This window comes from Marmota flaviventris, chromosome 5 (genome assembly GCF_047511675.1).
Source record: "Marmota flaviventris isolate mMarFla1 chromosome 5, mMarFla1.hap1, whole genome shotgun sequence".
In the NCBI taxonomy this organism is placed as follows: domain Eukaryota; kingdom Metazoa; phylum Chordata; class Mammalia; order Rodentia; family Sciuridae; genus Marmota; species Marmota flaviventris.
In genome coordinates, this window is record NC_092502.1 from 25,698,055 (window position 1) to 25,715,205 (window position 17,151).

Here is a 17,151-nt window from a genome sequence, read left to right on the forward strand (position 1 = left end):
GCCCAGCCCTGCAGAGAGGTTGGGTTCTGGGCCACAAGCGAGCAAGCCAGTGAGGGCCCAGAGTGGGGGCTGTGGGGCAGCGGGAGGTTCCTGCTGGCCTTCCCAGGCTCTTGGGAGGAGGAGGAGAGAGGCTCTGGGACTTCTCTCAAGCTCTGGTCCCTGATGTCCTGCCACCTCCGCCCTCTTACCTTCCCACCTTTATCAAGCCTCACACGTTGGGAGCACTTTGCTGTTGGAGTTGACGGACCAAACGAAACAGAGGCGGTGGCAGATAACCAGAGCCCCTTCTCGCCACACGTAGGCCTGTTGGCTTGTGGGGCCTGGAAGAGAAGGCATCTTGTTTCCCCAACACATTCCACAGTCATGTCTCCGGGGCTGTCACCCCTCCAGCCCCCAGGTCTTTCATGATTGAGACAAAAAGGGAATGAAAGACCTGCCATTGTTAACAATGCTGTGTTCTTTCCTCCAAAGTTTCAGTTTTGCTGTGTGACATTGGGCAAATCCCTCCCTCTCTGGGCCTCTGCTTTTGCATCCAGACAGGGAGGGATTAGAGCTAGATAATTTCTGAGACTTCCATGGTCCTCCAAACCTCAACTCTGATTTCATTCAGAGTTCCGAAATTTATCAGAAATAGGAAGCAGCTCCACCACACCTCTAAATGTCAGCCCGGAATCTCACGTCTATCTAGGGCCACAGTGTGCAGACCAGTTAAAAGTTTTCTGACGGAGAGTATTACCTCACGACCTGTATACACACACACACACACACACACACACACACACACTTAAAATAAAAATCTCATGCAGTAACACCTATGAGATGTCCTCCAATATTTTCTAATTTTTAAAAAATTTCTAATTGAAATCCATTCAAGTATTTTCACAACCCACAAAATAGCTATTACCTGTGCTTTGAAAAACATTGATTCATGTAGCTATACCTTTATTTCTGAGCAAGGTGGTATCAGCCCAGACAAATACAAATAATTGCGTGTGTACGCACATACACACACACACACACACACAGAGGTTCTATATTAACTATCTTTGATAACTAGGTTTCTCAAACTCTAATGTGCATACAAATCACCTGGAATGTTCTTGGCCCCTGGGAGATGCATATGCCGGGTCAGACCACAAATGGACTCCCATTTCATTGCTCGAATTATTATCAGCAACCAGACCATCCCCCCCACCCCCATGCCTCTTCTTCCTCCATCCTTCTATAAATGTGCTTAGAGATGAACCCATTCAAGTCAGTCTCTGCTCCTTCCAACTGGGGAACCTTGAACGAGTTAAATGATCTGTGCCTAACTTTGTTTACCTTAAAAAAAAGGGCGTCTTAGCTATGTTTTTCTGATGGAGAACTTTTGAGGATTGAAGGAGATAAACCCTGTAAAGCACTTAATGTCCTGCCCACCAGGCCGGGTGCCAAATAGTGGCTGTCATTGCCAAGGTAGCCTTGTCCTCAGCCCTCTTCCTTATTGACTTATTCTCCTCTCATAGGAATTATATTTCAGGTTGTATATTTTGTGAGAATGAATTTATTTTGAACGTTAAAAAAAATCACAATTAGAAAGGGAAAATATGTTAATGCAGAAAGTTTGGGAAATTTAGGAAAGATAAAAATGTCACCCACAATCCCATCACCCCAACATGGCAATACTTACTGTGAGTGTCTTCTTTCATATGCGTTTGTCACGGAGCTGTAGTACATTTCATTCTGAGTCCTGCTCGTTTCTTTTTTCTGTGGTGCTGGGGATCGAACCCTGGGCCTTACACACCCTAGGCAAGTGATACTCTACCAGTCTGGTGTCCTGATTCTTTACTCAACATTAGATCACATTCATTTTCTCTCTAGAAATTTGTTCTAAAGTATAAATGGGAGTAGGTGCCAAGTACGACCTTGGGAATCAAAGTCTGGATGCAAACCTCAAATCATTCCAACAACCTTGGCTGAGGTCTGAGCGTGTGGCTGTGGTCTGAGTACATGCTGAATCACAGGGGATAGGCAATGACTCAGGACCATGCAGATAACAGGTCATACAAACACACCACTGAGGCAGGACAGTCCCCAGGGAAGAAATGGAGTTTGAGGTCACCTAATGAGGGACATGGACCTGAGACCAGAAAGCAGTAAGGAATCTAACTAAGGTGGAGAATCTATTTTAATTCTGTTTTACTAATTTGATTGAGAGTTTATTTTTAAAATTCCTGAAGATGGCAATTTTTTAAAAACTCAGGTAATGAAATGTGAACTGTCATAGAAACAATTTGACAAATACGTGCTTAACACAATGTGGTCTCCTCCTGGAACAGATCTTGGCACAGAAAAAAAGAACTTAAGTGAAAAAAAAATTGGTGACATTGAAATAAAGTCTGCAGTTGAGTTTAAGTGTAATCGATGTTAGTATCTTTGTTTTGATAAATGTCTCACGGTTATGTAAGTCAGTAACATTAGGGAAAACTGAAGAGTGAAGGGGATAATGGAACTTTATGAATTATTTCTGCAACTTTTCTACCTAGAATTATTCCAAAATAAAATATTTATTGAAAGTGTATGCATTTCATATGAATTATATAAATTTGCCATTACCACAAAAATTGTATTTACATGCTCCTGACAGTGAGTATGTATATTGAGCATCTAATATGTGCTAGCTCTCCTCCTGAAAGATGATTGTACCCATCACATTTTCCTAAGCCCTCACCAGGAATGGGGCTACATGGTAGACTCCTGGCTGAGCATTGCTAGTGGTATCGTCTCAGGATTGTTTGTATTAAGCAAGTTACTGTTCTTTTATTCATTTATTTTAGACACATATGCATGGGGTAATTTCTATGTGAGATACTGTGCCTGGAGGTGGGTGGGGGGCAACAGTCTTGACTCCTCTCTTCCTGGGGCTTATAACCTCTTTATGACAAGTCACATAGAACCTGATGCTACTATTCAAACTGATGAACATGAACTCTGTGGAGTGCAAAGTATTATTAGGAAACGGTGTTTGGGGCTGAGGGAATAAAACAGACTGCTGTTTGAGAGGCAGGTTCATAGTCTTAATTATTGTTGATATTTATTATAATTTATTAATTGTAAATAAAATACAGTAAATAATAACATAATGAATTATTGTTTTATAATTTATTATAAATTATTTTTGTTATGATAATGTTAAATTAAAATTACAGTTAGCAATTTTATTCCCCAGGTCCACATAATTGTAGTGATAAAAGCAAGATCTTTGCAGTCAGGGATATCTAGATTTGAATCCTTTTCTCCTAGGTCCTAGTTGAGGACACATGAAATATTAAAATAAAAGTGTGTTGAACATAGTGAGAGCTTTACCAGCTGCCCTTAGTGCATTGTAATGAAGCTGGGTGGGGGCGTCTTCAAGATTTCAGGAAAGAATTGCATACTTGTGAATGGAGGATGTGCACCTATTCTGTTCTGGTGTTTGCTGTGCAATTTGCTGAAGTCTTTTAAAAAAAAATCTGTAACCACTGTTCCATTTGGTATAAGGCAGGACGGCCCCACTCAATTCCAATCCACGCAGATGGCTCAGCTGCCTCAGGCAAAGACAACTCTACGCTAATATCAGATACAAGCATGTAGAAAGCTGTCAGATCAAGTGACAAGACACAGAGAAGAAACATACGCATGTTTGAATGTCAAGAGTCCAAGTGACAAATATATCTGAGTTTGTGCAATTACATTTTTTTTTTCTTACAACAGAGGATGAAAAATAGAGGTCAGGGTTGTCGGTGACTTTAGAGATCATCTGATTCCAGTTTCATTTAACTGATTGCTTCTCTCAGCAAATATTTTTTGGAGACTCTCCTATATGCCAGATATGTGCTGTGTGAGAGGCAGGGTGGGAACACAGCACACCTTCTAGGAATCTGTAGACTTTGGCTGACAGAACTCTGCCCAGGATACTTAAATAATTTGTTGGACTCAAAGAAATTTAAATTTGATTCCTGTTTTTTTCTACATTTTTCAATATGGCATATTTAACTGTATCTACAGACTTTGCTGGAGCCACATAGCTTACAAGAAAAAGAATTTCTATGTGTAAATAGTACCTACCATATCCATATAAGTCTGGATTCTCAAAGCATGGTTCATGCAGCAGGGCATGCAGGTGGGCTTTACTGAGAGGACAAAGATTCCACGCTCACCCCTGATTTCAAATTTCTGCATCACCCAACTAGAAGAACATGGGCTTCTGAGGATGAATCCCACGTGGCAAAGAAAGCAGCAAGGATTTTTTAAAAATGGCCCCAGAAATTTAAATTAATGAACTAAGTTAACAAAAACAAACACATTTACCTTTCGTTGGAATAAAGTCAACTCCTACCTTTTTTTCCCCCCTCTGGTGCCACAGATAATTGCATCCATTATGTGTTTTTAACAGGTGCTGTAAATCAGGGTGCCCACGAGAACACAGCGCTATGGAGGGGTGGGGGAGGGGCGCTCTCCATCTCACAAAGCAAAATACAAAACAAGTGGCAGCCCCAGCTCTCAGGCCCAGCCATTCTCCTCTCCTGCTCTGCACCCGCCTCTCCTAGCCGCCCCTATTTGCTGGGAGTGGGGGTGTGGGGGTTGCACAACAGCCTTTTCCGGGCCCCTACAAATCACAACCCTGTCCTAATTCTTGAGCAGGCGCCCTTTACACTACCCAGCCCCACAGCCTTCAGCATTTGTAACCTCTCTCTTTTCCAGGTTATCATCATCTGTCAGATCTGAAGTTAAACAACAAAAAACATGTCAGGTGAGTGGCGGGGAGGGACACTTGGCTGTTTATGAGAAATATTCCATTACAATCTGACGCAAAATGTTAGGATGCATCTGCCACAGGGCCCGGGCTCCGAGAGGGTCCCGTCTCCGCAGCAAGCTGATTAGTGTGTGGTTCTAACCCATGTTTATCCTCTCTGGCTCCGTGGCAAACGCCCTTGGAAAAACCTGGCTCAGTGGATGCCTGGCCGCCTGGTCCACTCCATTTCATTCAATTAGGATACGCAGTTTGAGACATAATGGGTTTTGGCGAGCTCAATAGACTGATTGGGTTTTATACACATGTACAGAAAGATTTGATTTCCTCTGCGGAATTTATGGCAGGGGAGAAGAGGTAATTAGATTAATTTCTGCTCTGGTTTCTGGGGTTTTCCTTTCTGTTCTCTCTTCTCCTGCCACCTTTTTTTTTTTTCTTTTTAAATAGACTTTTTTTTTGGGGGGGGGGTCTTGCTTGCACGAATGAAAATGAATTTAATAACCGCCAGCAGTTGGTTTGAATTTGGAGCTGGGTTTCACTGTGACTTCTTGTTCATGGCTTCATGCTCTGGGTGGGTTTTAGGGAGCTAATGAGGACAATCTTGTGTCCCTTGGCATGTGGGGCTGTCCATGTGGCTAGGGAGCATTGTGTCTGAGCCCAGGCTTCCTGGAAGGAAACCCACTTTCACGTTTGATAATGAAGTCAAAACCAGAACGTCCACTCCCTTTCTCCACTCAGCATTCATGACTCTTGCCTTTCTTCTCTGATTTCTGTTCTTTCCATATTATCTTCTCATCCCCAGCCCCCTCCAGAGAAAATTTAGCTACAGCAAGAGCAATGGTAAAGCAGGAGGAAAAGACACCATCAGAAGACTGTCAGCCACAATGCAAAGGATGGAGATTGAGTTTGCTGCTTTGCCACTGCGTTCCCTTCTCCATTCCAAAGCCAAGGTCCTTTATCCATCCGCAGCTTTTTAACGAAGAACTTCCTTCGTTAAACTAAAGAGACAACGAAGACCCCTGAGAGACTTAAAAATTCAATGGAAAAAGTGAAAAAACACTGAACACTTAACTTCTCTCCCAAAGGACCCGAGAGCCTGCCAGTTCCCCAGCAACACCAGAGCTAAGCATTTTCCCAGCGTCGACCTTAAATCCTTTTTTTGTTTTTCTCTTTTAAAGTGTGTTTACAATTGACCATTATGGGAAAGATGACGGATGTAGCCTGGCCCCGTTTAAAATAATAAGACTAATCGGGACACAGTTTCTTGCCCGCAGACTCTTCCTAAAAGCCTGTAGGCAGAACAAAGGGTTGGAGAGCCCAGAATTTTCACTAGTTAAGTGCAATCAGCCGCTGATCTGCCCCTCTCCCCCACCCCCACCGAGCCACTGCTAGAACCACTCAGCCTCCTGCGGACAAGCGCTGACTTCCAGAGCTGAATACCTCCACCTTCAAGCAACCAGAAGAGTCCATTTCTTGTTCCAGTCCTGTCAGCAGCGCTGAAGAATGTGTGGATCCCCTGATCCATGGGAACAAGGCCATTTTAGATCCGGAGAACGAAGAACAGGAAGCTATTCCTTCCTGAACCCCCAGCCCCAAGTTCTAAAGGGGGCTAGTAGAAGAGGAGCCCTCTGTGCCCCCACCATTTCTGATACATTCTGTCTCACATTCGTTTTTATCTTCCTGTGCAGACAACGAGGTCCATCCAACTGGGTTTTCTCTACAAAAATTTATTGCATTTCTTTGAACTAAATGCTACTGTGTATACATCACTCCTGGCAGGTAGTGGCTGAGGGCTCAGGCGAGGGGGTGGGCTTGTGAGGCAGCCTGGTGGAGCTGGGATAAAACCTGATGTGTAATCTCAGGTTCCTACACTACCTTTGCAGCTGCTGTGGTTCCCACGCGCTCTTTTTACCTACTCTGGAGCAAGAACCATACAATTTTGATCCAGATTCTCTCCCTGAGAGAGCAGTGCTTTAAGATGGACAAGCAGTGTGTAGATGGACAAGCCTAGAGCTGATAATTTCCTCTGTTCCCCATGAGGACTCTGCCAGGGGAGAGTGTAGTTCAGTGGCAGAGCACTTGCCTAGCATGCAATTGTGAGGCTCTGGGTTCCATCCTGGGGTGTGTGTGTGTGTGTGGGGGGGGGACAGACGACAGAGGTATGGTTCATTTAGCCCTGTTTCTGCCTGACTTGGTTGCTCACCAAGGCCCCAGAGTCCAACTCCACCAGGACACGTCACTATTGAGGACTCAGTCTCTTTGGCCATTGTCATCATCCTTGGAGACATGTTGCCAGTTCTAACTAAACTTTTCCCAGCCCTCATCTGAGGTTGGCTGGCAGCCGAATTCAGGAGATAGGTGAAGTGGGTTGATTTAGTCCTTGCTGTGGAATTCTGATTAGATTGAGAAAGGAAAATTCCCCTGACCTGGGAAGCAATGGTCAGGCAGTGAAACTGACCTTCACAGCACTAACCAGAGATAAACCTCTTGGCATAAAACAGCTCCACACACAATTGATCAGTGGGTCAGAAGCAGCCCACGGAGTAACACACACACACACACACACACACACACACACACTGATATAAGACTCGGGTGCGAAATAAGACATTATAACTGACCATCTGCAGCTGACACTGTGGAGCTGATCAGAATAAAATTGAATGAGCCAGAGAGAAATCCACCTGCCAGCTAAAGCTAGCACACAGCTAACCACAGCAAGGGGCTGGAGCAGGGGGGCCCTGGAGGGCTGCAGGGTGGGCAGAGGAGGAGACCCGGTCTCTGGGAGTTGAGGATACCTGGCCTGAGCCACTGCAGGGAGGGGAACTTGGCTGGGGAGGAGGGTGTCCAGTGCTTTTTGATTTACAACCACCACGCCCCAAGCGACCCCATAAATTTGGGAGCCGTTTTCACCAAAACCGTGAGTTACGATTTTTCAAATAAATACATTTCCCAATCAGACAGGGTTCTGTTTAGGTTGAACGCTTCCCGAAGCAGACATCTCTCTGTGCAGAAAATACACAGAGGAGGGAGAGAAGCCTGGATGAAGCTCAGACGACATAAAAACTTGTGTAAACACGTTGTCATTTACAGACTACGGAAGAGAAAGGGAATGGGGGGAGGAAGGCAGAAAAAGAGGGGAAAAAAACATACATGTTTAATTCTCCCTTGAATTCTCTCGTCCCAGCCCGGAGGGAAGATTCGGAAAATTTAATATTCTTTTTCCACGAGTTTGATTTATGTTACTCATTAGACAAAGGGCAGCAGAAGGTTTACCTTAAATAGGTTTTGTATTTTTACGGTTGTTACAACCTAAGAATGGACAGGTCTCCCCATCCCCCGGCACATCCATATGCACAGCACCCTCTCCTAATTTTTCCTTAGCTAAGGAAGAGTGTGGCAGAGAAACTAAAGTGGATTACATCTGCAGTGGAGTGTTTTGGATTTCTAGCTGTGAGCCCCTGGGCAGGTTCCTTCCCATCATCTGGGCCTTGATTTTGCCACCTGTAAAACAAGGGAATAAGACCAAGAATCAGAGGCTGGATTGCACAGAAAAGCATTCACACACAATTATGTGCACAATTACAAGAAGCCCAGGAAGCCCCAAGCTAATAAGTAAAAGTCACTTGCTACTGGAACCCACTTGCCTGGACCGCTCCTTATCCCAGAAGAGGAGGTAACAAGGGGAGAGAGAGGCTGCCACCGGCCCAACCACTTCCCCTGGAGGTCTGCAATAGCGCATCTCCTCCACTCATTGGTTGTGTGCTCTTGGGGAAGTTCCTTCCCATCTAAATGCAGAAATTGGTCCTAACAGACCTTTCGGTAGACTTGTTGCTTTCGGGTACCAGCAAAGGCCAGGAGGCTTCACATTCTAAGAGCTTCCTGGAGAAATCGATTCCCTACCCCTCTCTCTCTTCCCGCCCCCGACTATCCTTCAGCTCCAGGGAACAAACCCGGTCACACTGGAAAGTCCTAGACCCTCTTTAGATACAGCAGAGAACTGTTTAAGGGATTTGTGCGCTCAAACTGCGGGGTAAATGGTCCGCGGGCTGATTTATGGCGCGTTACTCCGCGACGCGATTCCCCAAGACAGCGGGAATATTTTACACGGCGCTAATATAAACAGGCGGCCGGCCGGGTCCTTTTTATGGAGTTCCTGTAATTACCCGGGCCCTGACAGGTCTTTGATTTACTGCCCTATTTAGATAAGGGGTCCGGTGCGGGGATTGCCCGTGGCGTCAAGGTCACGGGACGTGGCGGGGAGAAGGTTTTGCGGTAGGCGCCGGGGTGCAGGCTCCCCTGGACTGCCAGTCAGGAAGATGGGGTGAGGGAAGAGCCCGGCAGGGTAGGACAGGGACCCTGCGGACATCTGGAGCGTCCGTCCGAGGTACTGCCTATCCAACTGTAGATGAGGAACTGAGTCCTGGGGGTAGCAATAACTCCCCTTAAAATCATTTAGCAAAGGAAATGGGGCGGGGGCAGCGTGCGGAGTGGGGATCTGTAACTGGAATTGGGGTCTCCAGCAATAGAATCCTCATACCTGGTGATACTCTCCTCCCCTCCACCTCCAGCCTTATTATGGCAACTGGATTCTGTAGAGTTGTCCGAAAAGGGAAGGACCCCGATTTGGTCAGAACAGAGCAGTGCAAGAGGAATCCAAGGGTCTGGCCTCTTCTTCCTGTCCAGGTTTTGCAGTGGTATGGTGGCATGTAACTCCATTTCTCCCCCTGTGAAATTAATATTCCTAAAAATAGACCCAACATTTTTGCAGGGTTATGGTTACCCCTCTAAGAGTCTCCACTATATTATTTCACTTAATTTTACACTGGCCCTCCGGGGTGGGTATTATCATCCTCCCAATTTACAGAGGGGGAAACAGACTCCAAAGGTCCATAGAGAGGAATGACAGTGCCCCTTCTCAACATAGGTGGGCTGGGTCCCATTGCAAGACTGTCCTAAGCACTCTAACACAATCTTCAACCTCTATAAGCTCAAACTGTCTTGGGGTGAGTGTTCCTGCCTGGCCTCCACCTGCACAACTTGCGAAGCCTTCCTTGGAAAGCTGTAGGTACTCTCTAGGTGAGCAAGACAGGTTAAGGAAAGGGGCACTGCAGTGGAGTGTGGAACTGGCTAGGACCCCCAGAATCCTTAGCACCCCATGCTTGCTCTGTAGAGGTGGACTGAAGGAGAGTGGAGTCCCTTCTCCCTTTGGGGCCCAGAAGTGGAGAACTAGGTCAGGGTGCAAGGGGAATCAGAGTAGGCCCTGTGCAACAGTGGGGAGCTGGGGTCCAGACTGTCAATTCTAAACCCATTTTCTGCAGATGGGGAAACTGAGGCACAGAGCTGGAAAGGAACAGAGTGAGGTGCAGATAGTGCTGGAACTAAACTGGAAGCCACATCTTTTGCCTGTCAACCTAAAGCATGTTTGGCTAAACTCCTGGTTCCAGACCTTCCCTTATCCTATAGCCTGAAGCAGAGGGAGAGAACACCTTCGCCAGGTCCTTATCCTAGGAGTTCTGCTGCACTCCTCACACACCCGAGCCTGACTGGTGTTAGAAGCACTCTGGAAGGCTGTGTCTGGGGCCTAGACAACTTTCTGTCTCTCTGGCAGTTCAGACTGCTGGGGGGGCCATCCTTCTCCCAGTCCTAATAGATCCCTCCGGGCTATACTCCAGTGGGGCCACTGCAGTATAGCTCTCCAAGGCATTGGTGGCCAGAGACAACCTGCTCTTTAACACTCACAAGATGGTTTCAGGCAGTCTTGGGGCCCTCAAGGGGTCTCTGTGACTGGGGCCCTTCATTTAGTACTGATAAGGCATTCCCCACTAGACTAACCAGACCTGATATTTGAAAGTTGAATGCAGCCATGAGTAAGGGGATAGATGGGAGAACTATGAGTTTGCATGTGGATAGTAGCTGTTCTTTTGTGTCAATCATTGTGGGTGCCTTCATAATGTGCATACTATTGAACAACTTCATTTTGAGGCTTGTGCTGTGACTACATAGGTAAGGCTGAGGATATATATCAAATTGAATTTGTGGGATCTATATGTCTGTGTTAACGTACCAATAGGTGAGGACGTCCATTTGCAAGCACCTGTGCACATATAGTAATGTATGATTTTTGCTTGCTTTTTGTTTAGGCTAGATCTCCCTCTGGCAGGCGTTAAATCCAATTTGAGGTACTGTGTGTATTGCTGTGAAAATGCCCAAATGCCAGTGAAGTTGCGAGCCCGAGTGCACGTACAAGCGCAGGTATCATGGTAGGGCCTCCCGTGATAATAGGGGCAGCTGCTGAAGATCGTGTTGGGGTTAGGACAAACACTGAGAGTGTTTCCCATAGTAATTACTTTCTCTACCGGCATAACCTTACTCTAGAGCGCCTCCAGGCCGGGGAGGCGCGGGATCCCGCGGAGCCGCCGCCGCTGGATCGGGCGCCCGGCGCTCCCTCCCTGCGAGCCTCCGGCTCCGCGCTCGGCCCAACCCCAGCGCTGCTGGCGCCAGGCGCCGGGAAAGCGGCGGGTTTCCAGCCAGCCTCGGGCAGGAAACCAGGACCTCCCTCCGCCGCTCCCCCACCACCTCCTGCACCTCTAGGGCCCACAACCACATTGAGCTCCCACAGGTGAACCCATGGGCTCAGACCTAAGTGATTGTCCCCTCTTTCCTCAAATAAATATTTAGAACCAAGGTACCCACAGTACGTCAATACTCACGCATTCCTAGGATTTTACACGTTATGTCTGTCACTCACAAGTACACATCATGCTCAAGACGTGTTTCCACCTACCCACTCATCCTTGGGCCTTCCGGAGGAATCCATCATCCTGTCTGGACCTCACTTTCCCTTTTTGTACAAAAGAAAGTTGGCTTTTCTCTCTCTGCCTTTGGACTAGTAACGGTGCCAGGCACATCGCGGGCATCAATAAACCATTTTTGAGTGAATGGATAAGTAATGAATTTGCCCTCTAAAAACAGCACTCAGGATAATCTCCTTTCGCCCTTACCTTGGTATCCTGATTGAGAGAAAGGCACATTTGTCTACTCCGCCTAGGGAAGGGGCTTGGCTGGAAAGGACTGAGGGGTTAGAGGGCCTCGGTTTCCTCTTCTAGGAAGCCATTGTAATACAAGGTTAGACCTACGCTTCGCAACCCGCAGCCCGAAGCACTGCCACTGTGGGATTACCAGGTTCCCACGGGAGCGGGAGGAAAGCCCCAGTGGAGAAAATCAGACAGGCAGTCAAGGGCCCTGGTCCTAGGGGAAGTTGCAGAGGTTGTGCACTTTGCTCCACGGCTCAGTGCGGGTGGGTCGAAAGTCTCCGGGATGCTGTGCAGGTCGAGTTTCCCTCGGCATATTTTTCGCGGAAGGCTGGTTTCTAGCGGTGTGAACTTGGGTGACAGGGTATTTAGAGACTCAAACATTCTCAAGGGGTGACGATCTAGGTAGAGTGGCCTAGCATAATTTTGCTCCCGGCCCTCTGCGCGACTACGGGGGAGAAACCAGGAGAGTCCTAGCAGCGTCTTGCGGATTACACGCCCTAGGGCGAAGGCGGTCTCCAGGAGGCTGCCTCTGCCACGGCCTGGCCTGCCGGCTTTAGACGGAATCAGGCGCCTGCGAGGCGAGAAGAGCAGATTTCAGGCCCTCGAGCCCGGAACAAACTGGTAAATGCCCTGGGCTTGACGTCCGTTCTTTCTTCCCGTCGCCCATTCCCACCGCAGCTTCAGTAACGCTTCTCGGTGGGAAGCAGGCTTCAGGTCTGCCGGTGACTGGGCGAGAACTGGCCGGCTGGTCCAACCGCGGATGCAAGATCGACTCCCGGTCCCACCAGACAGGGCAGATGATTAAATGATCGGGGTGAGAGGGTGGGGTGGGGTGGGGGAGGAAGATATTAAGGAAAAAAACGTTAGGAAACTATCCTGCCTCCCACCGCGCATTCCCTTCTTTGGATTCCCCTGCCAGGCGGAGCAGATGGAGCTGGGGACCGGGATCCCTTGCAACCCCTATTCTGATTTCCCGAGAGTCTAGAAACAAGAACAATCCCTTCACCCCCATCCTGTCTCAGTTTCCCTATCTGTAAAATCAAGGGGAGCCCTTCTTTTCCTTCCAAGACTCCAGTTTCCTTTCCTTGGACCCACAAGTTGGGGGTGGCAGCAGGTTGGCCAGCCTGCCTCAAGTACGTAGCCCCCGCCTTCCCAGCCCGGGAATCGGCGGGCAGGGGAGGGACGGAGGCGTGGCCGGTTCCCTGTCCCTGCAGGCCGCCTGGAGTCAGTGGCGTTAGCCTAGCAAAACCTGGGACGTCCAACCCCCCCCCCTTCCTCCTCTCCGCCCCCCTGCTATTGGCTCCAGGGAGAGGTTGACATCAAAGCCACGCCTTATATAAGCCAGATCCTGAAGGGGAGTCCGGAGAAGGGTTAAATCGGTCTTTGGGCATCGGCATCCTAGTCCGCGACAGAAACTTGCACGAAGGCAGCAGGCTACGTGTGTCATCTTCAACCTTGCTCAGGACTCTCGCAAAGCCGGCGCCCAGCAGTGCGCGGCCCGGGAGCCCACGGGTGGCCCCGGTCCTCTTTGGGGCACATGGGGCGGCGCTAATCCGGCTAGCGGTTCAGGCCAGGAGCCTCTCCAACATGAACCTCGTGGGCAGCTACGCACACCATCACCACCATCACCACCCACACCCCGCGCACCCCATGCTCCACGAGCCCTTCCTCTTTGGCCCGGCCTCGCGCTGTCACCAGGAGCGACCTTATTTCCAAAGCTGGCTGCTGAGCCCTGCTGACGCTGCCCCGGACTTCTCTGCGGGAGGGCCACCACCAACAGCCGCTGTGGCTACTGCCGCCTACGGTCCGGACGCCAGACAGGGTCAGAGCCCCGGGCGCCTGGAGGCGCTCGGCGGCCGCCTGGGCCGGCGGAAAGGCTCGGGACCCAAGAAGGAGAGGAGACGCACAGAGAGCATTAATAGCGCGTTCGCTGAGCTGCGGGAGTGCATCCCCAACGTGCCGGCGGACACCAAGCTCTCCAAGATCAAGACTCTGCGCCTGGCCACCAGCTACATCGCCTACTTGATGGACGTACTGGCCAAGGATGCACAGGCTGGCGACCCCGAAGCCTTCAAGGCTGAACTCAAGAAGGTGGATGGTAGCCGCGAGAGCAAGCGGAAAAGGGAGCTGGTGAGTACTGGGGCCTGTAAGCTTCCAGCCAGGGGTGCAGTCTGCGTGAGCATCGCCAGCACTGCAAGAAACCGGAGTTATTTTGTGTGTGAGATTTTGAAAAGCTATGGAGTTTTCTCACATAGTTACAGTGTGTGATTGTGTGTGTGCAGAGAGGCAGATTCATAATTGAATTCAATTGTAATGTGGGTTAGTGTTTGTTAAGACTGAGTGAATGAAGAATCTTAAGCCTTTTGGTTAGGATCTTAGGGCTTTCTTTAAAACTCCTTTGAAAGCCTTGGATTCCAAGAGAGTGCACACACTATATATTGCACTTACAGTTTGGAGGAGACCTGATCCATCCCTGGGTTCTTCTGGAAGCCTGGTTAAGATTGCATGAAAAGTTCATTAATTTGCTTTGAGTCTGAATATATGCATTTGGCCTCAGTTTCTGCTTTCAAACAGCCTTTGATGGAGAGGTTAAACTACTTCCATCACTGGATAGAAAAGGGAAACAGGCCCATAGTAGGGCAAAACACGAAAATCTGCTACAAGAGAGTAAGTAAGAAGTGGAGGTGAGGGGCTGGAGTTGAGGCTCAGAGATAGAGCGCTCCCCTAGCACATGCGAGACGCTAGGTTAGATCCTCAGTACCACATAAAAATAAATAAAATAAAGGTATTGTGTCTAACTACAACTAGAAAAATATTTTTTTTTTTTTAAAAAAAAGAAGTGGAGGTGAGGTAAAAGAGGTCAGGCTTTCAACTCCTGGTTCAGAACCCACCAGTTCCACTCCCCATGGGTTGGTTTTAGAGCGCAACCTCAATGGCTTTGTATATAAACAAGCAGGAGCTACTTTTTGGCTTTGGAGGTCATAATCCCTACTACGTCTTTCTGGATCCTCTCCAGTTAGAGGAATACATTTTGGTGCCCAGTTTCCCTGCCCAGGGCTGCAGGACCTCTAGGCATGGTGTTAATTCAGGTTGGCGAAGGAGTTCTCCAGGTTGGTGCGCTCAGGCCCAGTTTTATCTGATCCAAGGGGCCTGTGGGTCACGGGGAAAAGACAGTAGTCATCAAATCTCAGCCGATGCCCTGGGTTGGAGGAGATGCAGGCTTTAAGGGGGTTCCTCATTGCAAGTAGTTATTGGGTGGATCCACACTGTCCCCCCCAACAACCCGCCCTCCGCCGCACAGCCTCCTGGACGTTGCACCGTTGGGTGCCCTATTACGGAAGCCGGGAAGGAAGCTCCGGGTCAGGCCGGCTCCTAGCCTTCTGAGGCTTCCGCCACCAGTTCTGGCGGATCCAACCCTGCATCCAAACCAGATGGTAAATCCTGTTAGCAAGCCGGCGGGTCGTGTAGGTAGCTGGGGAAAGTGGATTCCCACCCCTCGCATCCCAATCCCCTGAGGTCTCCCTTAGGCGCCACAAAGCCAAGTCAGCACAAATGCGTTCCACCAGACGCCGAGAATTCTGGTTACCAAACCTCCTGCAGCTGCCGGTCCTGTCCCGGATCCCAGGAACTTGGCGCATTAAGGCAAATTTATGGGCCTGTTTGCCTATTTTGCAAACAGAAATCCGTCACTTATTTAAAGACTCCCAGTTACTGCTCTGGACACCTTTCCCCTCACCCCACCCACTCCTCGCCGGTGATCGGAGCAGAACCGTCTAAACCTGTCTCTTTCACCTCTCTTCTTGTGTGTGTCCTTTGGCAGCCGCAGCACGAAGGCTTTCCTCCTGCCCTGGGCCCAGGTGAGAAGAGGATTAAAGGGCGCACCGGCTGGCCGCAGCAAGTCTGGGCGCTGGAGTTAAACCAGTGAGCCGAGGACCTGGCCACGGCTGGGCGACCCCGGAGCCCCGGGAGGAGATGAAGGCGGCGGCCAAGGCCGGGCTCTGGGTTCCTGCGACTTGTGAGAGAGCGTTGCGCAGAACCTCTGAGAGCGCTGGCGGGTAGCGGGCTGCAACCACACACTTGGATCGCACGTGCAATGTCATTTGAAATTGTTTTAAATACATTAAGAGAAAGAAATTTATATATATCCACCTCCTTTAACCGAGGGAGGCTTTTGGAGGCACGATGCAGGAGGGAGGGACTGCGGAACCCAAGTGCCTAAAGACACACCCTTCCAACCCTTCTGGGTCGAATTTAGAACCCCCAACGCCATCCTCAACTCCGCCATTTGGCTTTTTCTCTTGTTCCCCTCTCCGCTTTGTGCCACCCCAGACTCCTTCTTCTCCAAGTAAAATGCAATAAGAGGAATCCATAGTTTTCTTCCAGGGAACGAGAACCGAAAGCAGGAAGGTGGAGGGCTGCCTTTTGTCGTTCCCCTTTAAACAGCAGTGTTTCACTTTTCTTTTTGTTGCTGTACATCCTACGTAGTTCCAAGGGGAACTCTCCCTCTTTCTCTCTTTTTCTTCCTTTCTTTTTTTTTACCCCTTTTCCTTTCTCTTTTTTTCTAAATAAAAATTTCCCCTATGTTGCAAAGTTTTTATATATTTAAACTACCTATCATGCCTGTTGCACTCAGGTGTTCGTTATCTCCCCATCCCCATCCCTTTTCTACCTCAGATCTGTATGACCACTCACTGCCCCTCCCTTTGCCAAAGCAGTATCTATGCTCTTGAATAATAAAAAAATTTTCAGTAATTCTCAGAAGTCTGGGTGATGTTTCAGCCTGGAGCCAAGCCTGCTCCCGCTTCTCCTCCTTTGATAATCACCAAACCAAACTGCAAATCAAGTTGAGGGGAGGCAGATAAAGGATTTCTTTCTGGAGCGAAGAGTAAAATTCTTAGACTACACAACAACAGGACTGGTTGACTTATCTGAACCAGGAGAATGGGAAGCGGGGGAATTCCGACTTTTAAACTCAAGAGTTTTATCTGGGTGCATATTCACAGGTTAGTATGCACACTCGTGTCTGAAGATTGTGGTTTGGTGGTTTTCTTTGGGTGGAGTTAGCAGGAGGGGAAGAGGGTCTATCACACAAACCAGGGTTGTCTCCAGCAGAGTAGCTTGAAAGAGGGGAAATTTTCAGAGAATTCATTCATGTATGTGAAATTCTGAACATATAGGTGTACATTTTTCGGCAATGTATACGGAGCCGGTGTCTGTGCAGGTCCTGTGAGGGTCGCTTAGCACAGCTCCATCGTCCAGTTGTAGCAGCTATGTGAGTCAAATAAGCCGGGGTTATGGTTAAACCCAGTCATTTATCTTTTTCTCCAGCATCAGAGCGTATGG

The 17,151-nt window shown here is 48.6% G+C and overlaps 1 protein-coding gene across 1 annotated transcript; it reads left to right on the forward strand.

The window, feature by feature from the left end:
* The first annotated feature begins 13,392 nt into the window (after window positions 1–13,392).
* On the forward strand, window positions 13,393–15,733 carry Hand1 (heart and neural crest derivatives expressed 1). Its single transcript, XM_027938546.1, has 2 exons — window positions 13,393–13,938; window positions 15,629–15,733. Exons 1-2 carry the CDS (start codon window positions 13,396–13,398, stop codon window positions 15,731–15,733), a joined length of 648 nt encoding a protein of 215 aa, XP_027794347.1. The 5' UTR covers window positions 13,393–13,395.
* The last annotated feature ends 1,418 nt before the right edge of the window (window positions 15,734–17,151 follow it).